This window comes from Mesocricetus auratus, unplaced genomic scaffold, assembly GCF_017639785.1.
Source record: "Mesocricetus auratus isolate SY011 unplaced genomic scaffold, BCM_Maur_2.0 Super-Scaffold_100006, whole genome shotgun sequence".
Lineage (NCBI taxonomy): Eukaryota > Metazoa > Chordata > Mammalia > Rodentia > Cricetidae > Mesocricetus > Mesocricetus auratus.
The window spans coordinates 11926738-11949432 of record NW_024429190.1 but is presented as its reverse complement, the minus strand read 5'-3'; the positions used below and the strand labels follow the sequence as shown (position 1 = coordinate 11949432).

The 22695-nt window shown below is 44.9% G+C and overlaps 1 protein-coding gene across 2 annotated transcripts; it reads left to right on the top strand.

Annotated features, from left to right (window-relative positions):
* Nucleotides 1-18: 18 nt before the first annotated feature.
* Nucleotides 19-22164, top strand: Sf3a1 (splicing factor 3a subunit 1). Of its 2 annotated transcripts, none has more exons than XM_040746816.1 (16): nt 19-201; nt 3423-3544; nt 8366-8573; nt 9577-9834; nt 12376-12450; nt 14074-14224; nt 15024-15217; nt 16109-16226; nt 16502-16687; nt 17387-17508; nt 17611-17856; nt 18350-18557; nt 19111-19265; nt 20444-20545; nt 20657-20728; nt 21523-22164. In XM_040746816.1, exons 1-16 carry the CDS (start codon nt 139-141, stop codon nt 21622-21624), a joined length of 2382 nt encoding a protein of 793 aa, XP_040602750.1. In that variant the 5' UTR covers nt 19-138; the 3' UTR covers nt 21625-22164. The 2 variants fall into 2 exon arrangements, with proteins under 2 accessions (XP_040602750.1, XP_040602749.1); XM_040746815.1 differs by having other exon boundaries at nt 18332-18557.
* Nucleotides 22165-22695: the final 531 nt, after the last annotated feature.

The window sequence follows — 22695 nt, the reverse complement described above, 5'->3', positions numbered from 1 at the left end:
TGTTCACTAGCTTCCGCGGCTTTTCTCTGGGTCGCCGCCATCTTGCCGTTGCGTTGAAGCCTTCGTGTGGGGACCTCGACCTTGCCGCTGCATCGGTTGTCGCCGTGAGGCGGACTGGCAGCCCTGAGCGTCGCAGTCATGCCGGCCGGACCCGTGCAGGCGGTGCCTCCGCCGCCGCCAGTAGCCACAGACCCCAAACAGGTACGGCGCCCCGAGCTCCTGAGCCTGCAAGCCGGGGTAGGCCTGGTCCCTCCCCTCCCGCGCGGGCGCTGCGGCACTCGCGTTCGGGCTGCCCCGGAGGACTCGGAGAACTGCAAGTCCCAGGAGCCAGCGCGCTGCGCTGCTGTCCGGTCCCCCCAAACTCCCTGGAACCGGAATTCTCAAAGTAGCCCGCGGACTTACAGCCCCGTCTTCACCTGGGGGCTTGTTAGAACCTGAGGAGGAATATGTATTTTAGCCATTTCCCAAGTTAGTCCGTTAAAACGTGAGAAGCGTTGGGCCTACCAGTCGCTTAGCCTTTGTCTAGTAATCTCTAATTTCCTAGCCTGTTTTTTTTTTTGTTGTTGTTTGTTTGTTTTAAACACCTTCGAGGTGCTTTCCCTAAACCAGACAAGGTGCCAGTCTTCATCGTGACAGAATGAACGTGGCATAACTCCTGCCTTAGGAGAGCCCAGAGTATTGAAAATATAGATAGGCACAGATACCCAGTGGTTATTGTCTGGGTCAGTGTAATGATAAATGTCAGGCAACCATTAAAAGCTGGGCACATGACACACATCAGAAATCCCAGCCTTTGTGAGTTTGAGGCAGGAAGATCGATAATTGAGTACTAGCGTGGACTATACAGGGTGAGACCCCCAACGCTCACAAACAGCTGAGGAGGAAGTATGTGGGTAAACAATTGTAGCTAAGTTGAATATAAATAAGCCATGAATTTAATCAGCATTGCTTAATAAATGTAAGGGAAGTCCACAGGAGTGAGAGGTGAGTGGCTATTTTAGAAGAATGAAGAGTGATGGGGAAGCAATACAGAGAAACCCTGTCTCGAAAAAACAATGATGGGGAAAGGAAATTATTTATTCAACATGCATTATCAGGTACATACTATGTGCTTATTGCTTTGGGCTCTTACTCCCAACTAGTGTGTATTTGTGTGCCTATGTGCATTTTCCTTGACACTGGGGGAAAACAGACAAGGTGATACCAAATAATAGTTACAAAACCACCAAAGTAGGAATCAGATGGTCCCTCTTTTGGCAATGGTGCATAACGCGTGTGGCTCAAATGCAGGTTTGGGAGAATGGTGGTAGGAGATGCAATTAGGATTTGAATATGTCCTTGAAGACAGTGGGAAACATTTAAGCTGGATAGTGACATCATTTGTGTTTCAAAAAATTTAGGCTTACACTGATGTAAAGAGAGAGGGAAGAGAAATAGTTATGGTATTCAAAAGACACTGAGGGTCTGATCTAGATTAGGGCAAGAGGAGTGGGCATGTGATTGTCACGGAATGACTGATGACATAGGTTCTCCAGCCAATGGTGTGCTAGAATCCATGATTCTGCCTGTGGGGACAGGCACAAGTTCGTTATTTCCCCTGTTGTCTGTAATATGGGAATAAGAATACCTATTCAAGGTTGTCATCAGGATCCTAAGAGTTAATACAGTCCAAGTGCCTGACATGTACTTTGTGTTTGATGAATATTTATTTAGGATTTCTGGCTTATGTGACTGGAAAACCATTCTAGGTTAGAGATGAAAGTACCTTGGGGTCTGTTCAGTCTCAAGCTTGTTGGCATTCAAGAGTTACCTGGGAGATTGATTTAGGCAGAATTTTTCAGCCTAAAGTAGGAAAGGAAGTGTAGAACATAGTTTTCAAGGGTGTCTGGGTGAAGACAGTGTGAACACTGAGAAGAAATTATAAACCATATGTTTAGAGCAGTGATTCTTGACTTTCCTAATTCTTCGACCCTTTAATACAGTTCTTTTTCATGACCCCAATCCATAAAGTTATTTTCATTGCTATTTCATAACTATAATTTTGCTGCTGTCATTAATTGTAAATATCTGATAATGTAGGACTGTCTTAGATGACCCCTGTGAAAGAAGGGTCATTCGATCCCCAAGGAGTCATATCCGACAGGTTTAGAGGTTTCCAGTGCTATAGGTAAAATACATAAACCAGAAGACATAGAGGCTCCTGCAGCTGTAGTTGACTTTAGACAGTATTTTTTACTTTGCTAAGAATATTTGAAATGAGTGCTCGGGAGGCAGAGGCAGGTGGATCTCTGTGAGTTTGAGGCCAGCCTGGTCTACAGAGCGAGTTCCAGGACAGTCAGAAGTGCTACACAAAGAAGCACTGTCTCAAACAAATGAAAAGAATACTTGAAGTAAATGAATCAGATAGAAGATGAAATAGTAACTTGGTATGTTCACCTGCCAGAGGAAGAACAGGGAAAACAGCAGCCCAAAGGAGCATGAAGGCCTGGAGAGCCCAGCTCTTAACTGAGAGGAAGAAGCTGGTGGATAAAGTACCAGGGATAAAACATTACAGAACCATTGGTGTTGAACTCTGTTGAAGCTCCACAAACCATTTATCCATTTAACAGTGGCTAGGTTTATGGAATGGATGTATAGAAAAATGGACAGCCAAGACAGAATGAGCTATCAGCCAGACTTTTTCTTCTTTTCTCTTTATTTCTATTTGTGCTGAGTATAGAACCTAGGACCTCATGCAGGGTAAACCCATTAAACCACTGGTCTGCTCTCTGGTTTTACTGCTTCTGCTGCTGCTTTTCTTTGCTTGTTTGGTTTTTCGAGACAGGGTTTCTCTGTGAGTTTGGAGGTTATCCTGGAACTCACTCTTTAGACCAGGCTGGTCTTGAACTCACAGAGATCTGCCTGCCTCTGTCTCCCGAGTGCTGGAATTAAAGGCGTGCACCACTGCTGCCCAGTAACTTTCCTGCTTGGTAACAGGCAATCACTAAGTGTTCTGTGTGAGACATAGTACTAGGTTCAGGGCTAAAGACATGGCCTTTTGAATTCTTGTTTCTTAGATTGTGGTCAGCATCCCTGAGTCTAAATCATATGGACATTGGGTTACATTCAGATTTGGAGGCTAAGGATATATAGTTCAGTACCTTGCTTAGCTCTGTATGTGTGTAAGGCTCTGAATTTGAGCCCTAACTCTTTGGCAAGTAAACAGAAAATGTGTATCTGATGACACCAGATGTCTGTCTAAAGGAGAACCAAGGAAGCCATTGTTTTCCCTAATTCTTAGGAATGACTTCATAAGTACATATAAGAAGTCTGCAACAGACTCTTGTTGGTCATATTATGGAGAAATGCTGGGGCCTGATACAGAGTTTATGATACCCAAATCAGGAACTTGAAGATCCTATTTCCTTTTTCTGTTTTCACAGCCAGCTGAAGAAGAAGCATCATCAAAGGAGGAATCCACCCCTTCCAAACCGGTGGTAGGGATCATTTACCCTCCTCCAGAGGTCAGGAATATCGTTGACAAGACTGCCAGTTTCGTGGCCAGGTAACAACTGTTTGTATAGTAGGTTGGGGAAGATTGTAGTATAAAGAGCTTTTGAATCAGCATAAGGGCAGCATGTGGTTTTATAGAGGCTCTGACTTAGGCTTGTTCGTCCAAAACCACAGTAGGGCAGTGAGGTAGGCAATAGACAGGATTGGTGTCTTTGATAATACCACAACAGTAACCACAATGAGAGCCGTACTCAGCTGTGTAGTCTCCAGGAGTTTATGCTTCCAGAACAAGCCTGAGGAAGTTCCTGGTAGCTTCTCTTTTTTTTTTTTTAAAGACAGCGAGAAAGATGGTTTATTGTATACCGGGTTACACTTGGCCAGTGAGAACAGAGGGAGTCCAGGACACCGCAGGCCCAGCGGGACTGTCAGGGTTGTAGGTTGTGAGAAAGGCAGCAGTCCTGGAGGCGGTGTCTCTGCGAGCAGACTTATGCTGGCAGCAGCACACAGTCCAACAGCTTGTACCGGCTCCCAGCCCGGCCTCTGGCAGCCCGCCGGCTCACTTGGACCTCTGCGGCCTCTTCTCTTGCGCTTCAGCCTGCGCATTCGCTTCTTCCTCCACTTCGCTCTCGTGGCGCAGGAGTGACAAGGAAAGATGGTGCTAAGGCCGAGAGCCTGGTCGCTTCTCTTAACTGGTGGTGTGAGCTGCTGGCCAGAGGAAACAGAAAGCAACGTTGATCATTCTCACTGTAAGGACTACTTTTCCACAGGCCTCAAGTGATCATTTACAGATGAGTCAAGCCCAGTTATGTTATAAACATTTAGTTATCTTCCTGGGTGAGGTGAAAATTGGTCAGGGTTCCTCCCAGCATCCTGATTCTACATCCTTAGGACCACTTGGCTCCAAAGGTCAACACATTCCCTGCCTTAGGGCAGTTATAAAGTATTCTTTTGGCAATCCACAGATATATCCAGTCTACAGATGTTTTGTTTGTCCTTAGAATCTTTTTTTAAAAATTCCTGTTTCCACACTTAAAAACAAGGGGAATTTCATAATCTGTCTGGATTTCTGGCTTTTCTTGAACTAGATTGCTTCTTACATGGCAGCACTACTTGGTCCTGAACAGTGTCCAGAGGCATGTGCCAAATGAGGCCCACACTTATAGTCAGTCACTCCCCTGAGGCAACATCTCTACTACTTTGTATTATTTAATAGATGCTTCTTTCCCAATTTCTTAATCTAGTGAAATATCAAAAGAGATTCTGATTGACATCTTTCACAGTTGTCCACTCCATGAGAGTTCATGTCACTTTAAGGGCTTTAATTAACTTGGATTTTCACTTAAAAGCTACCTAAGATTAGGGCATTGGATGTTTATTTGGCTAATGTTTCATAGCAACCTTAATGCCTTCCCCCCTTTTTTCTGTGATTTTAATAATTAGGGAAAGGGTGTTGCATAAGCAATAAGTACAGTCTTAACTGTTGGGACAATTCCAGTACTGCTAGCGCAAGTACTGTCATGTTTTGATTTTCCTTGCATGCTAAATTTGTCAACATTTCTTATATTACTCCATGATTTCCCTCATGCTGCATGTTTTCTATAGAGAGGATGCAAGGTGTTCAGGCTGTTTTCTTTAGATTGTTTCCAGTGTTCCAGATTGATCAGTGAAGGTGTAAGAGGAGTTTGAACGTTGTCTTTCCCTCTTAGATGGTTTCTTTAGAAGAAAATTCCATGTGAAACATGAGTTGCTAAGAGAGCACTAAAGAAAAGATGCTGGGGGCTGGGGGATAGCTCAGTTGAGTAAAGTGCCTATCCTGAAAGTACAAAGACTTGAGTTTGTATTCCTGGCGTCCACGTAAAAGCAAGATTTAGCAATACCTACATCTGGAAACCTCGGTTCTGGAGAATGGAGACTAGCAGATTCCCGGAGCCTGGCTAGTAGTCTAGCAAGTCCATGTGCTTCAGATTTGATTAGAGACCTGTTCCTTCCCTCAAAAACTAAGGTGGGGCCAGTGTGGTGATGTATTCTGAAGACAGGGATGGACATGTGTGCGTATATGTATGCACTTGGAAACATCTCAATTTCTCAAGTAGCTTTCCAATAATTGTGTCATCCTCTGCTGCTACAGACAAAAAAGCTCAACGGGACTAACTAAATTCTCTTAAAAAGAAAGCCCCATCAGTGGTATAATGATGCCCAATTGTAATCCTGTGCTAGAGAGACTGCTGAAAGAAGTTGGAAACTAGCCTGGCTACATGGTGGGCTCTATTTCAAAAAAGAAGTAGAGCTGGAAAAGTGCTCAGAAGTTGAGACCACTTTCTGTTCTATCGAAAACCTGAATTTGATTCCCAGCACAGGTCAGGCAACTCACAACCAGAGTAAACATACCACCTTTTTTTTAAAGAAAAAGGAAAACAAAATGGATTAGAGCCAATTGTGGCTCATATCTTTAAGTCCCATAATGTATGAGGTGGATTTCTGTGAGTTCAAGGCCAGCCTGGTTTACAATGTGAGTTTCAGATCAACTAAAACCAGGAGCTTGTCTTTAAAAAAATACAAGGGTTGATTGTATAGCTTGGTGATGGAGTTGGGTGTATATCCTTATGTACAAGGATACAATTTGTATCTCTAGTAATGTAAAAACTCCACCATGTTTCTAAGTGGGTTTTTTACCATGGCATTCTAAAATCTGAACTTGTAATGGCTCAGTAGGTAAAATGCATGCTATATAGCATTGGGACTTAGCACCCACATAAAAGTATAGTGTATGTTGGGGGGTGAAGATAGGCAAATTCTTAGGGCTCACTGGCTGGCCAGACTGTCTAACCATAATGATGAGCCCGGGCTCAGTACAAGGACCCTGTTTCAAAAAAATAAGGTTGAAGATGATAGAGGAGGTTACCCAATGTCAACCTCTGGTCTCCATGTGAGCACTAATGAGGATACCCATGTACACACACACACACACACACACACACACACACACACACACAGAGAGTCTCTTTCAGAAACTGTAAATAAAATCTGAGCTTGGTTTTTGCATGCTTGCTCTGGGAGAGAGCTGATATTCAGGTCTGCTCTGCTTAGCCGGGTACTCAGGAATAGGCAATGGGTATCTGCACACAAATCTGACTAAAAAGAACTTTTTCTCTGTAGATAGGTCTTTGCAGTCCTGCGTTTTCCTGTCAAAAAGCTAAATTGGAAATTACCTTTAAAAAGCCCCGCCAGCTGGGCTTAGTCAGAGTCAGGCTTTTTTGCTGAAATCTATTCCTTGTGTTGGAGGATCTAATTCTAAAATTAGTAGTAACCCAACTTAGAACACTGAAATTTCTTGGAATAAGTACATCTGCCTTCTCTTTACATCTTTCTAACTGTTCCCTGATGTGTAGAGGCTGTGGCTTAGGCAGCACTGGAAGAGACAACCCAGACCCCCCCTTTTCTAGAAGCCATTAGTCTCCCTGAGCATTTTTCAGGCATTGTGACCTGATTTAAGAGGACCCAAATCTGTGTCCATCCTGCTGTGTGTGGTTTACTTTGCATAGTGTGGTAGGAAAATGCTTCTTTCCAAAGCATGAGGTTGTGGTTGGACTAATGCGCAGTCAGTTGAGACCTCGTGGTGTTAGTCAAGCTACAGGGTGTGAACAGAACTTGCTAGAGGATAGACCTTCTGTTGTAACATGAACTCTTCCTGCTAGCCTTTTCTCATAGCCGCATCAACCCCAAATGAACACACAAGACATATTAATTATGAATCTGTTGGCCGTTGGCTGTGGTTTCTTATTGGTTAGCTCAGACTTAATTATTAACCCATAACTACTAATCTATGTATTTCCTTGTGGCCTTATCTTACTGGAGAAAGGTCCAGGGACTGCTTACTCCTACATGTCGACTGCTCAGTGTGTTCACAGAGAAGAGAGCGATTTCCTGTATGTTCCTACTTATATACTGATTCTGCCCAGCTACATCACGTCCTGCTTGTCTATATAGGCCTCCAGATCTCTATGGTTAGTTAGTGACAAGCTCTATTCTCTGACCCCCAGACAGCCTTTATTTGTGCAAGAAAGATATCACCACATTTTACAGTCTGTGTCATGGATGTCACAGATTGTTGTGGTAGCTAGTCTTTTGTTTTGAAGATTTATTACATATAGTGTTTTTTTTGTTTGTTTGTTTGCATGTATTCCTGCACGCCAGAAGAGGGTACCATATATATATGTGCATGTGTACACACACACACACACATCAGAGTACAGCTTGTGAGAGTCCATTCTTTCCTTTTACCACGTGGAATCAGAAAGATCAAACCTCAGGTCGTTCATCTTGTCAACAAGCGCCTTCACCTACTGAGCCATTGCACCATGGTCTTATGTTCCATCTACACAGAATATATAAATCTTGCAGAGCATTCTAAACCTTACAGAATAGTTTTTTCTTTGTGGGCCTCCCAGTAATAAATGAAGTTACTTTAGGCAGTATTTGGACAAGGTACTATTAGCTGTTGAGTTTTTTGTTTTGTGGAGCTGCGAACCAAATCAAGGGCCTTGTGCACATTAGACAAGCACTCTACAATCGTGCCACATCCTCCGCCAAAAACATTTTATTCCAAGAAGAAGAGCAATCACTCAGCTGTTGTGGGTGTTACAGAAGTGGCAGCAGAACTAAGGGATGACTGGTGGGAGCAGCCAGGTCCACTTTGGCAGCTGGCACTAACTGCTGATTTCTAGATACTCAAGGAGAACCCTGGTCTCCTGAGGGGAGAACTGGTTTGGTGAGTGGGTGGTGGCACAGATGTTGAAACGGATGGAGGTTTGGATTGAGTAGGCCCAAAGGTTGTGGTATTCATTATTTGGTGTGTTAATTTTTCTCCCCCCAGAAATGGGCCTGAATTTGAAGCCAGGATCCGACAGAATGAGATCAACAACCCCAAGTTCAACTTTTTAAATCCCAATGACCCTTACCATGCCTACTACCGCCACAAGGTCAGCGAGTTTAAGGAGGGGAAGGCTCAGGAACCCTCAGCTGCCATCCCCAAGGTCATGCAGCAGCAGCAGCAAGCCACCCAGCAACAGCTGCCCCAGAAGGTTTGGAGCCCATTCCTCTTTGTGGGTTAAGGAGAAAATAAGGTGGGTGGGCATATCTGCTGTCCACAGTCATAGCCACCATGAACGAAAGTAAAATTACTCTCATTTCCAGAAGCATTGATGATACATAGCACTTTTTGAGCACTGGTTGGTCAAGCTCTGTGCTCTGGGTTCAGATCATGAAAAGCCCAACAGAACAACTGTGTAACAGATGGCAAAGCTGAGGTTTGTCCAAATAAGAATTATTAATCCACGGAGTAAGAGTTAGTTATAATATGAAATCAAATTGTGACCTGGAGGAGCTAAGGGAGGTAATGTAGCCTTGTGCCATTTCTTCCCTTTTGTTTGGGCTATTCAGATACCCAATTTGTGCTATTGGGGCCCAGGAGTGTTGAAGCCAGAACTAGGGACAATCAAAAATGTCAGTGAAGACGGGAAGTGCCAATGCAGTTTGTCTACTTTGTAGAACTGGCCTGGTCTCTTCATTTTGCACCATTCCCAGACTTTTGTGGGAAAAGCAGCATTTTGTTTACCTTTGAGAAATAAAAGTTGAAGTCATGTTTGAAGACTTTGCATTTCAATTGTGGCTTGTAGGGCCTAAGTTTCTCATTTATAAAAAGCATTCACAGTTTTCTGTCTGCTTCATGGTCCTCTTGGAGGTCATTGATGAACTTTATGCAGTGGGATTCACCACACACACACATACATGCACACACATGCACCTGGGCCTTATGGTACAGCCTCTTAAGTTAGATTTTACAGCCTATTTCCTGTTTATTTTGCCATCTCTTTAGGCCTTTGATTTCAGGATGGGATCATAGATGTAGATATTTAAAACAGATTAGGGAGTTAAGGCATAATTGGGTGAGACACCAATGCTCTTGGTTGCCAGTCTTAATAGCAAGTCCTAGTGATGCTCACAATTAATAAAACATTGGAGTCTTTGGACATTGTGTGGAGTTAGTTTACTTCTGTTCTGTTCTTGTTCTACACTCTGTCTTAGGTCCAAGCCCAGGTGATCCAAGAGACCATAGTACCGAAGGAGCCCCCTCCTGAGTTTGAGTTCATCGCTGATCCTCCCTCCATCTCAGCCTTTGACCTGGATGTAGTGAAGCTGACAGCTCAGTTTGTGGCCAGGAATGGGCGCCAGTTTCTGACCCAGCTGATGCAAAAAGAGCAGCGAAACTACCAGTTTGACTTTCTCCGCCCGCAGCACAGCCTCTTCAACTACTTCACAAAGCTGGTGGAGCAGTATACCAAGGTGCTGGGTCAGGGCAGAGGGTAGTGTCTCACCACTGGGGTACAGCATTCACTCTGTCAGCAAGGGCACCTGCTTTGTGGGGTATCTGGGGAAATGTGAATCCCAACTTAATGTAAAAGGAGAGAGAGAGGGGGAGAGGGGGGGAGGGAGGGTGTGTGTGTGTGTGTGTGTGTGTGTGTGTGTGTGTGTGTGTGTGTGTGTGTGTGTAAAAGACTGGAGTTGCTTTTGTGCCTTGCCGTGGAACACACTTGGAGTCAGAGAACAGTGTTCAGTTCTTCCACTGAGAATCAAACTTAGTATATTGGGTTTGCATAGTGTGTGCTTTTGGCTGTAACTCTTGATTTCTATTGTTAGTTTTTTTAAGACAGGGTCTCACTGTGTAACTCTAACCCTGGCTGACCTTGAGCTTACTGTGAGGGCCAATCTGGCCTAAAACTTAGAGATTCTTTTGTCTCCGGGATTAAAGGCATGGGTCCCCACACACAGCTTTCATCGTTCTCTCTTTAAATCTTGTTATTACAGAGATGTGTTTATAATAAGTGTTATTATTAGGTGACCCTCTGCTGTCTGACAAGACTAGGTAACACTAGCTGCTATTAGGCGTATGTACATTTCACTTGTCTACGTATGACCTGAGAAGCAAGCTCTTACCAGTTGTTTCTTATTATTGAATTTAACCTTGCAAAACTCTAGTGATGTTTCCACAACTTTCATGAGTAGAAACAGGCTAAGAAAGATGAATTCATGGATCTACAGCTATACCACAGGGATAGAATACTTTCTAACATATGTAAGGCCCTGAGTCCAGCACTGGGGGTAAAAAGAGACAAAAAAAAAAAAAGAATGAAATGTGAAGTCATTCATAATCTCTATGATCTCAAGTTAGTAAGCATTATAACCTTTGTTATTTTTACCCTTTGGAGTAGCTTACACTAGGAAAAATTCATTATGAGTTTACTAACATTGAAAACATGCAGCATCTTCCCATTGGGCTCTGGTGATGTATAACCTGAACTACAGATTGAAACTGCTTTGTTTGTTTGTTTTTTGTTTTTTGGGGAACAGGGTTTCTCCGTGTAGTCCTGGCTGTCCTGGAACTTGTTCTTTGACCAGGCTGGCCTCAAACTCACAGAGATCCACCTGCCTCTGCCTCCTGAGTACTGGGATTAAGACGTGTGCCACCACTGCCTGGCACAAGATCATCTTTTAGAGACCATGTTTTCCAGATGAATGAAGATACTAACCCTGAGAAACGAACAGTTAGTTGGTGGTTGGATCTTTTATGTGCAAACACCCAAGGATTTTTCTTGTTTTCCCTTTTAGTGGAATGAACTACACATCTGTTCTTAATATTTACAAATAGTGTTAAAGATCTAAATTGAAAGGACTCATAAGGACTAGTTCTAAGTATAAAATTAAAAATATAAAAACTTGTCTTTTGAGTCTAGAAGCTAACAGAACAGTGACTGAAAGTCAAAGTAAGTATACAGTACCAGGTTTTTGAGGATTTTTCAATTTGTTTTATTTACTTTTATTTTGCATGTATGAGCGTTTTGACTGTGTGAGTATCTCTGCACCACTCCTGTGCCTGGTGCCATGGCGATCCGAAGAGGCCATCAGATCCCCTGGAACTAGAGTTACAGATGGTGTGAGCCACCATATAGGTGCTGGGATTTGAACCCAGGTCCTCTGAAGAACAGCCATTGCAATCTCTTCAGCCCCATAGTATCAGTTCTGAGTAAAGCCTGTGTTCAATTTGAACTGCTTCCATAGTTAGAAGTGCTTAGTGTCTATATTGTTACTTTTGTGTTTCTTCCTCTAAATTTGAATTTTGGCATTGACTCATAACTTGAAAGTAATGTTGTCCACCCATGAAAAACTTCTAGCAGGTAGATTGTAGGGATAAAGGTACAAGGGCAGGGCAAGGTAAAAAATTGCACTGCTTTGTGAGTAGAAGTAGATATTGCTGGGACAATTGGAGTGGTTGTTTGAATAAAGGCATTCAGTGTTCCTTTTGTTAGTAATGCACATTAGACATTGGGGTTCTATTGAAGACAAATTCTTAGTTGGGTGGAGAATACAGATCAGGTGTCTAGGAGGTGGTTCAGGTGGATATATATATATATATGTGTGTGTGTATATATATATACACACTGTAAATCAGAAGGCAGGGTATGGAAATACTAGAAAGTAGGGAGGAAGTGGTTGTGGTCTTGAGCAGGACAGCAGAGGAGGACTGAATAACATTTTCAAAATGATAGGAGCACATCATTGTCACTTAATGTAGCGTCATGTAGCATGTTCTGGGTAACCTGCTAATGGTTTGCATACTTTACTGGGAATCCTGGAAATGGCCTTCTCTAAAGTAGTGGTATGGACATTTGGAAAAGGCAAGTTCTAGTTGTTAAATAACTTGTGTAAAGTCGACATGTAGATCTGGGATTGTGGTTGGGAATCAACCTCTTAGATCCTGTGATGGACCAGCAAGGCTGCCTCTGTTTCATACTGTGATATGCTGATAGTTGCTCTAATCTCTTTCAGATCCTGATTCCACCCAAAGGCTTATTTGCAAAGCTCAAGAAAGAGGCTGAAAATCCCCGACAAGTTTTAGACCAGGTAAACACAGGCTTTCCCTACCAGGCACCAGTGCAGCAGGTTCTTTGCGTGGGTTTTGTTTTGTTTAGAAACCGTCTTTGAGTCAGTACAGGTTGGCCTTCCCTAATTTGAAATCCAAAACATGTAGTGCCTACATGACACTAGAAATTCAAATTCCACATCTGACCTCATGTGATAGGTCACTTTCAAAATGCAGGTATACTATCATTGTATAAAATTAACCTTCAGGCCATGTATATGAGGTTAATATAGAAAGTAATGACCTTCAGGTTTAGACATCTGGTGCATCTCATTCATTGTGTATATGAAAATATTCCAAAATTAGACACACTTCTGGTCCCAAAGATCTCTGGAAAGGGGTAGTCAGCCTGGACCTAGTTGTAGGGTTCTGAGAAGAAAGGCCTTATGGTGACTACAGAGGCCAACCAGAAGTTTAGCAAGTTTCTCTTCCCTACTTTAGGCAGAAACTTACCTCCCGAGCAGGTCCTTGGGTGAGAGGGTAGTAGGTGCTTTTTGAAATCACCAGGTTCTCACAATTGAGCAGACATTGGTTTGTGCTGGTTGGTTTTAACTGTGAGATGACTGTTTTTTAGACTTTTAGGCTGCTTTTGCAGATACCAAGTTTTCTTCTTGATTAAAGTGTTTGTCAGGTGTAGTGTCTCACCTCTAATCCCAGAATAAGTTCAGGGCCACTCAGGGTTACAGAGTGAGACTCTGTCTCAAAAACAAAGTACCCCCCCCAAAAAAAGCTTTTGAAAGCTTCATACAAGTATATGCTATTTTTTAGACACCTTCACCTCCCCTTATTCTTTCATTTCCCTTGCCTCTTCCGCTGGAACCCTTTTCAGTAAGGGGACCTCCTTTCATGTCATCTTTTGTGTGACCTACTGTGTTTGTTGGAGTTGCTTACACAAACGTGGCGTGAGAGATTATTTACTGGAGTGTGGCCAACTTATCAGTGACTACACCACCGAAGAAAATGACACCCTTACTAAGCCACCCTTAACTGCCAGTAGTCTCTCAAGGAGGAATGCCCATCCGCCATTTGTGAGAACCGCTAATGGGCCCAGTAGTGTGTAGGTAGCCACAGGTGCAGTGAGCTGATGAGTACAAAGGCTTTGTTGTGTCCAGAAGATGTCTTTTTGCTGTGCATTTCCCCATCTTCTGGTTCTTTCTTCACTGAGCCTTGGAATGGGTAATGTGAATGTCCTCCTAAGGACTGCACATCACCACTGTCATTTATCCTTGGCATTCGACCAGTCTCTGCATTTGAGCAGAGTCCCTGCTTTAACTGCCACAAAGTTTAAAAAGTTTCTCTGCTGAGAACTAATCATGATATAAACTTTGAACACTTTAAGAATATGACTAGCAAAAGGGGAAAAGAAGGGGGATACGTTCCCCCTAGGGCCTATGACACTTGCAGCCACTAGTTCTTGACAAGGTTTACAGTACCACTTTACTAGGTTTTCATGCACATTTACTGCAAGAGAGTTTGCTGCTGTGAGCCTGGAGCCCTTTGCCAACTCTGGTGGAACACTGGAAGTTTCCCCTGTGAGCATCTTGGTCTGAAGGCAATGCCCTGCAGCTTCATTGGAGACACCTTGCTATGGTCTACCCTCACAGGTGTGCTATCGAGTAGAATGGGCCAAATTCCAGGAACGTGAGAGGAAGAAGGAAGAAGAGGAGAAAGAGAAGGAGCGGGTGGCCTATGCTCAGATCGACTGGCACGATTTTGTGGTGGTGGAGACAGTGGATTTCCAGCCCAATGAGCAAGGTAGGTAGGTCGGGAGGAGAATGCCTGCAGGAACTCTGGTGTTCCTGGGGAGCAGCAGAGCCAGGAACAGGGCTTCATTACTGGTTTTTCCTCTGTTCTTTTGCCCAAGTTAAATGCTGTTCAACAGCTGGTTACCATGTTAGACTCTGATGTCCTCTGCAGATAATAAAATTAGACAATTCCCTAGTCTTCGGGGAGCTCACAGACAGGACAAAGAATGCCTTCTTGTTTTTGTTTGTTTTCTTTTTCTTTTTTTTAGGAGACAGGGCATATTAATCAGGGTTTTCTAGAGGAACAGAACTGATAGAATGAATCTGTATATATAAAAGGGCAGTTTATTAGAGTGACTTACAGGCTGTGGTCTAGCTAGTTTAACAATGACTGTCACCAGACAAAGTACAGGATAGTGAATGAATATCTTAGCCGGTCTTCAGTATCATTGGCATCCTGACTAGGGAAAGTGCCTCGGCAACAGGTTAGGCAGACTTTACCTCAAGAGTCAGGGCAAATGGGCAGAGAGCAAAATCTTCCTTCCTTGGCTTCCAACAGAAGGTGTGGCCCAGATTTAAATTCCCTCACAGGTCCTGCTGCTTGGGTTTTAGTTGATTCCAGATGTAGTCAAGTTGACAACCAAGGATAACCATCACCTGGGTCTCTGTGGCCCTGGCTATCCTAGAACTCACTGTATAAACTTACAGAAAATCCACTTGCCTCAGCCTTCCTTCCAAGTGTTAGGATAGAAGTTGCTTGCCACCATATACAACTCAGAATGCTTTTGGCTCCATCTTACCCCTTTTAGGGAACTTCCCACCCCCAACAACACCAGAGGAACTGGGAGCTCGAATCCTCATTCAGGAGCGCTATGAGAAGTTTGGGGAAAGTGAGGAGGTGGAGATGGAAGTTGAATCTGATGAGGAAGATGAGAAGCAAGAAAAAGCTGAGGAGCCTCCTTCCCAGCTGGACCAGGATACTCAAGTACAGGACATGGATGAGGTAAATAAATCCTCAGGTGGTTTTAACCTGATCTTTCTAGGAGACTAGGCGGTTGGGTGATGCTCTGCTAGTCCAAGGTTGTCCAAAAAATTGTGAGTCCCAGAGAAGGCCAGACTGGCTGCTGCTGCTGTTTAAGCCCAGGCAACCCATCCTGTTTCCAGTTCCAGCAACAAATATGAATTCATAGGAAAGATCTGAGAGCTGTGCTGTCCTTATAATCTATTGCTTTCCCTGTGGCTTGGTATCCCTGCTCCCAACCCACCCTCCAGCAGCCCTGTTAGGGAGCCATATCACCCTCCACCAGCCCTGTTAGGGAGCCATATCACCCTGTGTTTTGATGCCTTTCTAGCACTTAGGCCTAAAGGATCACTAGTTCCCAAGCTTGCCTAATTGTAACCTACACGTCTTTTCAGACATTTTTACCCTCTTCCAGCACAGTCCTCCAAGTAGGCACAGAATCCTGAGCCAAGCTGCTTTCTCTGCTCTGAAAGAATTTGTGTATAGCTTGAGAAGAAAGGGCCCCAGTGTCTGGGGGAATTGACGTTTTCTCTCCCTCCCAGCATTGCTCTGGGAGCAGCTACCATTGAGTGCTGACTTGGCTCCTGTATTCGTCTTCTATGTGTTAAGTGCCTTTGGCCTCTTGGGATCGCCTGGTGCCAGCCTCTGGAAATGCCTGGGAGGAATGTTAGCACCATGGTCCCTGATGCTCCCATTCATGTTGTGAGGAAATAGCTTGGCTTGCTGCCAGTTGACCTCAGCTGCTCCAGATGGCTTAGCACATGGATGCTGGCTGCAGGGACCAAGGCTCCTTGCCACTCTGAGAGCTGCCACAGTCTTGAGCTTTGGGGACACGCTCTTTCATCTGAGTTATGCTACTGCTTTGCTTTTTAGGGTTCAGACGATGAAGAAGAAGGACAGAAAGTGCCTCCACCCCCAGAGACACCCATGCCTCCACCTCTGCCCCCAACTCCAGACCAAGTCATTGTGCGAAAGGACTATGATCCCAAAGGTAGGGCCTGCCTCTCAATCCTTATGCTGCTAAGGAAAGTCCTGCAGGGTCTTGTGTGTTCTTCAGGTGGGCAGTTTCTAGGAGAGCTTGAGGTGACCTGTATGTTACAAGCCTCCTGGTGCAGGAAACAAGAGTGTAGTCATTTCCAGTCGCAGGTTTCTGGTGTAAAGGTGGCACTGAAGAGATGTTTCCAGAAAATGATGTTTGAATGTACTGCTTTCTTAACCTCAGCCACTACCCTGAATTCTCACTTAGACATGTCTGTTTCCTTTTAGCTTCCAAGCCCCTTCCACCAGCTCCTGCTCCTGATGAGTATCTTGTGTCTCCCATCACTGGGGAGAAGATTCCTGCCAGCAAAATGCAAGAGCACATGCGTATTGGGCTTCTTGACCCCCGCTGGCTGGAGCAGCGGGATCGCTCCATCCGAGAGAAGCAGAGTGATGATGAGGTTTATGCACCAGGTGAGGGGAGCTTCCCACCCCATAGCTTCCTTTATGTAGACACAGAGCAGTTGAGGTCTGTGAGAATTTGGGAGAAAGGTGCAGCCTGTGATATTGCAAAAGAAATCCTCCAAAGACTGGTACTGACCAGCTATCACATGCCTGTTTATAATTCCATTAACAAGATAGGGGCAATAGCTGGGAGGGATACTTAAGTCATTTGCTCTCTTGGACAGACTTGTAATTGAAATTCTCTTTCCTGGAGTGGCAGTCACTAATCTTATTGCCAAAGCCAAAGCAACAGATAGAGCTGTGCATGGTGGCACATACCTTTAAACCCTGCATTCTGGAGGCAGAGGCAGGTGGATCTCTGTGACTTGAGACTAGCATAGTCTACATGGAAAATTCCAGAACAGTCAGCACTGTATAGAAAGACTCTGCCTTAAAAACAAAACAAAAAATGCAGCAGTATAGGAAGGGGGCTGCCAAGGGCTAGGGACTGGGTCTTTATTCCTGTTAATAAGGGTTGGACAATTATCAGTCTTTAGGCTTACTGCTTCTCTGGCAACCCTCAGCAGACAGAGTGAGGGACACGTTAGAGCTGAGAGGCAGCCTGTGCTGTGGATCCAGCCTCCACACTCCATTTCCAGAAAGCTGCAGACTTTTCAGAAGGGCACCAGGGTTAGCTTCCCTTTCTTTCCGTTCTATTGCTGTACACAGGTCTGGATATCGAGAGCAGCTTAAAGCAGTTGGCTGAACGCCGTACTGACATCTTTGGGGTAGAAGAAACAGCCATTGGTAAGAAGATTGGTGAAGAAGAGATCCAGAAGCCAGAGGAAAAGGTGCAATTCCACAAGTCCTAGTGCCTTCCCTGCTTTCTGTCTCCTACATGTGGGCTCAGTCCCAGGAGTCCTGACAAACTGTGTCTTTGCATTCCCATGCAGGTGACTTGGGATGGCCATTCAGGCAGCATGGCCCGGACCCAGCAGGCTGCCCAGGCCAACATCACCCTCCAGGAACAGATTGAGGCCATCCATAAGGCAAAGGGCCTGGTGCCAGAAGATGACACTAAGGAGAAAATTGGCCCTAGCAAGCCCAATGAAATTCCCCAGCAGCCGCCACCACCATCTTCAGCCACCAATATCCCCAGCTCAGCACCCCCCATCACATCAGTGCCCCGGCCACCTGCGGTGAGTCAGAAGCCACTCTGTGGCCAAGTGTTCTCAACTTTGGCCCTTATGGTGGAATGATGCTAGTGTCTGGAAACGGTAACTGTTTCAGAGTACAGCAGTACAGCTAGTTTGTCAAGTTGAAACAAACTTCTATTTTTGTCTTCTACTGCAGAGGAGAATTGGAATAGGGAGTGAGCTAAGTAACAAAACAGATTTGAGGCAAGGGCTGTGGGTTTAATGGGTCTTTGAGAACAGATGACCTGTATCCAGAAGATCAAGTCAAGACAATGGTATTGTCTGTCATGAAGAGCTGGTTCTGAACCACCAAGCCCCACGTGGAAAGAGTATTATTGCCCTGGAACTCAGCAGGAAGATGCTCTATTGGGCCTGATGTGAGACTTCAGTCTCAGTGATCCAAGCTGTCCAACCTCCATCCTGAATGGCCAGTTGTTGTGCCTTTGAAGCTGAGCCTTGGTTTTCTGTGACTTAATAGGTCTCCTCCCACCCTCAGATGCCGCCTCCAGTTCGTACCACTGTTGTGTCTGCAGTACCTGTCATGCCCCGGCCACCCATGGCATCTGTGGTCCGGCTGCCCCCAGGCTCAGTGATCGCCCCCATGCCACCCATCATCCATGCACCTAGGATCAATGTGGTACCTATGCCTCCCGCTGCACCTCCTATCATGGCACCCCGCCCACCTCCCATGATTGTGCCAACAGGTCAGTCTGAGTGTGGTTTTCATCTGCTGGGTCACTCCACAGTGGTTGACTCCATGACTGGTTTCATGGCAACTATTCCCACCGGGGTATCAATCCAGAGGAAATACAAACTAGGAACTGGGAGCCATAGTTATTAAGGAAGACAAGAGCTGGGCGGTGGTGGCGCACGCCTTTAATCCCAGCATTCGGGAGGCAAAGGCAGGCGGATCTCTGTGAGTTCGAGGCTGGGCTGGACCGAGAGCCTCCAAAACAATACAGAGAAACCCTGTCTCGTAAAACCAAAAAAAAAAAAGGAAGACAAGAAACTAAGATGGCATAGCTACAGCTAGTGTGTCTATGTTTGGTGGTCAGGTCCTGGACAGGCTCAGAAGCCTGACAGTTGACTCTTGTCTTGCTGATCTTCCTGCCTCTAGTCCTCTGCTGCCTAATCTGGGAAGCCTCCCAAGGCACTTCATACCTCTAAGGAGCAAAGCCTTTAAAATCTTTCCAGCGCTGCCTCCTGGGCCTCTGAATCCTTTCTGTACTCATTGGGTAGCTGTACCTTGTCTTTCAGCCTTTGTGCCTGCCCCACCTGTGGCTCCAGTCCCAGCCCCAGCGCCAATGCCTCCTGTGCACCCCCCACCTCCTATGGAAGATGAGCCTCCGTCTAAGAAACTCAAGACCGAGGACAGCCTCATGCCTGAGGAAGAGTTCCTGCGCAGGAACAAGGTTTGTGATCCAGAATGCTGACTGCTCCCCGGAGTATCTGGCAGCGTCATGGGATGCCCAGGCTCCAGCTATGTTCCCCTACCATGCTGTTAGCTTCTGGGGTATGTGTTTAATGTGAGGTCAACAGCTAGGAGAACAGAAAGTTCTAGTGATGGTAGTGGTTCTGGTACTATGGACTCTCGTTAGGATCCAGTGTGGAGATGCAGCTAAGTGAAGTGCCAGGAGCACTGTACTAGTCCTGGACACGGCTCTTAAATTCAGTTCTGCCTCCAGCTCTGCCAAGGCTACCTGTTAGGGTAGGATATGGTGGCATTCTAGAACAAGGATCCTACCTTGGCCTGCTGGTCCCTAGGAAAGCATTAGGCTTCAATGAAGAGACAGAAGAATCCTATTTCCCACTAGATTTGCCCCGTAAATTTGACAAAGTTTTTCCAAGACTATAGTCTATTTTCTTTTTCTTTTTGTTTTTTGTTTTGTTTTGTTTTGTTTTTTGTTTTTGTTTTGAGACAGGGTTTCTCTATGTAGCTTTGCAGCCTGTCCTAGAACTCGCTCTGTAGATTAGGCTGGTCTCAAATTCACAGAGATCCACCTGCCTCTGCCTTCTGAGTACTGGGATTAAAGGTGTGTGCCACCACCATCAGACTCTGTTTCTTCCTACCAAAGGTTCAGACTATTCTCTGTTTAAAAGTATTCTCAGCAGCCTGTTTCACAGGCAAGTAGCATTGAGCTCGGGTGTCTTGTCCACTCTGGAGCTGAGTTGTGAACCCAGTACCTCACAGACCACATTATTTATTCTACTGATCCTTGGGGTTGCAGAATGTTTTCATCTTAGTTCCATATTAACTGGAAAGCAAGACAGGTCTATTTAAGGAAGAGAAAGGAAACTGAGCATAGTAATTAGTATATACTTAAAATCTCAGCACTCTAGAGGCAGAAGGGTTAAGACCAACCTGGGCTACATATGAAACCCTGTCTAAAAAACTAAAAAAAAAAAAAGAGAGAGAGAGAGAGAGAGAAAGAAAAAAGAAACAAAGCCTTACATAGTGTGTCACAAGTAGTATCAGTAGTAAATGGTCCAGAGGGACAGGAGTTATTGTTTGCGTAGGCCCACTGTTAGTAGAGCATAGTTCCTCATTGACTTGGGGCTCTCCAAGCATAATGTACACTCCATTTTACAGGGTCCAGTGTCCATCAAAGTGCAGGTGCCTAACATGCAAGATAAGACAGAATGGAAGCTGAATGGGCAAGGGCTGGTCTTCACTCTGCCACTCACAGACCAGGTATGTGTTGCCATCCCCAATTGTTACAGGTGCTTAGGAACCAACAGGTTAAGTCAGCTTTTTCCAGCTGGTCTTAGCAAGGGAATGAATGACCTTTCTTTGGTTCCACAGGTCTCTGTCATCAAAGTGAAGATTCATGAAGCCACAGGCATGCCTGCAGGGAAACAGAAACTACAGTATGAAGTAAGCCAGGGTAACCCCAGTTCTGTCCCTTAGGTTCCAACACCTCTGTCATCCCAGAAACAATCTGTTACAAAGTAGGATGGAGAGAGACCTGGATGTGGCCATCTGAGTCCATCCTAGAAATGATACAGCTGGGATACTGGGACAGGTGAACCTGGCAGTCCTGGATTCTGACAGCACAGTCTGATGTAGGGTCTAAAAACCTTTACAACTGGTTGGTCCAGTGATGTGATCTTAGCCTGGCCCTCTCTGCAGAGGAGGTCTTCTGGTGCCTCATCTCTTCTGTAAAATGAGGCTGCTGAATTAGGTAATCACCAAAGGTCTTAGGACCTGAGAAGTTAGCTGTTCCTTGCAGTTGGTCATGGCTAGCATCTTGGGGAATTGAAAATTGAACCAGGTATTGACTAAAGGTCCATTATGTTTGTTTGTTTGTTTGTTTTTGTTGTTTTTTTGGTTTTTCGAGACAGGGTTTCTCTATGGCTTTGGAGGCTGTCCTGGAACTAGCTCTTGTAGACCAGACTGGCCTCGAACTCACAGAGATCCGCCTGTCTCTGCCTCCCAAGTGCTGGGATTAAAGGCGTGCGCCGCCAACACCCGGCCATTATGTTTGTTAATATCAGTTGAAAGGAAAAAAGTGTTCTAGAAGAAACCAAAGTTCCACAGTCTACTGACCTCCTGGCCTTTCCTTCAGAATCCATATTGGTGAAGTATTAACAGCTAAGCTCAGTTGTGTGAGGCTGCATTGAAGTAGTCGAAGACAGGTGTCATACCTAAGATGTTTGTCTGTATTCCAGGGCATTTTCATCAAGGATTCCAACTCCCTGGCTTACTACAACATGGCCAGTGGTGCTGTCATCCACTTGGCCCTCAAGGAGAGAGGCGGCAGGAAGAAATAGTGAAGAGATACCTACAGTTGGGCTCCTGCATTGGACATCTTTTACCACCACTTCGAGGAACTTTTCTGGGACCTCAGGCACAGCCCGTGTATTTGTTTCCCTCTTAATCAATTTGGAAACTCACCTTGTCCTTAGGAGAGTTGTTACCTGACATGGGTAAGAATAGCAGAACTTTCAAAGCCAGTCTGTGGAATGATTTCTTGTTAGGTTCTGAATTGGAGATCCTTCAGGAAGCCCATTAGGAATTGAAAACTCAAGTGTTTCCTACAGGATAGTTTCATAATACCAAATGACGTTTGACGGATAGAATATGGTTACTGTCATTCATCATTTTTTGTCATGCTTTGGTTTCTAATAAATCTCTTGAAGCCAAGCATGGTACATGCATGCCTGCAATCCTGAGACTTGGGTGGTACAGACAGGAGAATTAGATGTTCAAAGTTAACCTCAGCCGTACAGCTTGAAGCCCACCTGGGCTGTGTGAAATACTGTGTTAAACAAAAAATATTTTTAAAAATTAAAAGCAAAACACCTCTTGGACCCTTGTGGAAGCAGTTTATTAAGGTCTGACCCTTGGCCAAGTGTGTCCACTGCCTAGTACTGTGGAGCTCTTGGGGTCTCAGTAGTCATGGTGTTTATATATAATTTTTTGCTGCGGTCATTATTCTTCTGAAAAGAATCATGTGCTGGGGAGGTGGCTTGATGAATAAAGTGCTTATGATGCAAGAATCCATGAAAAACCACTAGCACAAACCACTGTAACCCGTGTGCACTAGGAGATGGAAGACTAAGCCAGAATCATCCGAAGCAGGCCAGTGAACACCAGACCTTCTCTAAAGCTAGATGGAAGGAAGGCCTGACACCATGAATGTCTTCTGGTCTCCACATGTGTGCATGACACACCTCTACAAGATACTCACATTTTATATTTGTGGAACATTGGGACCCTACAGAACAAGGACCACCATAGTAGTTTCCTTCAGATCTAGAATCACCCATCAACTGATTGGCATAGTGGTTTTAGGTTAGGTGTTTCATCAGTGTAAACAAAGGGTGTTGTTGATGATTCCA

Bases quoted from the DNA above. Each gene is read 5' to 3' on its own strand.
- Sf3a1 (XM_040746815.1), top strand. From the start codon at position 139: ATGCCGGCCGGACCCGTGCAGGCGGTGCCTCCGCCGCCGCCAGTAGCC. The intron at 19,266-20,443 runs GTTTGTGATCCA...TCCATTTTACAG, and splicing joins AGTTCCTGCGCAGGAACAAG to GGTCCAGTGTCCATCAAAGT. The intron at 20,546-20,656 runs GTATGTGTTGCC...TTGGTTCCACAG, and splicing joins CTCTGCCACTCACAGACCAG to GTCTCTGTCATCAAAGTGAA.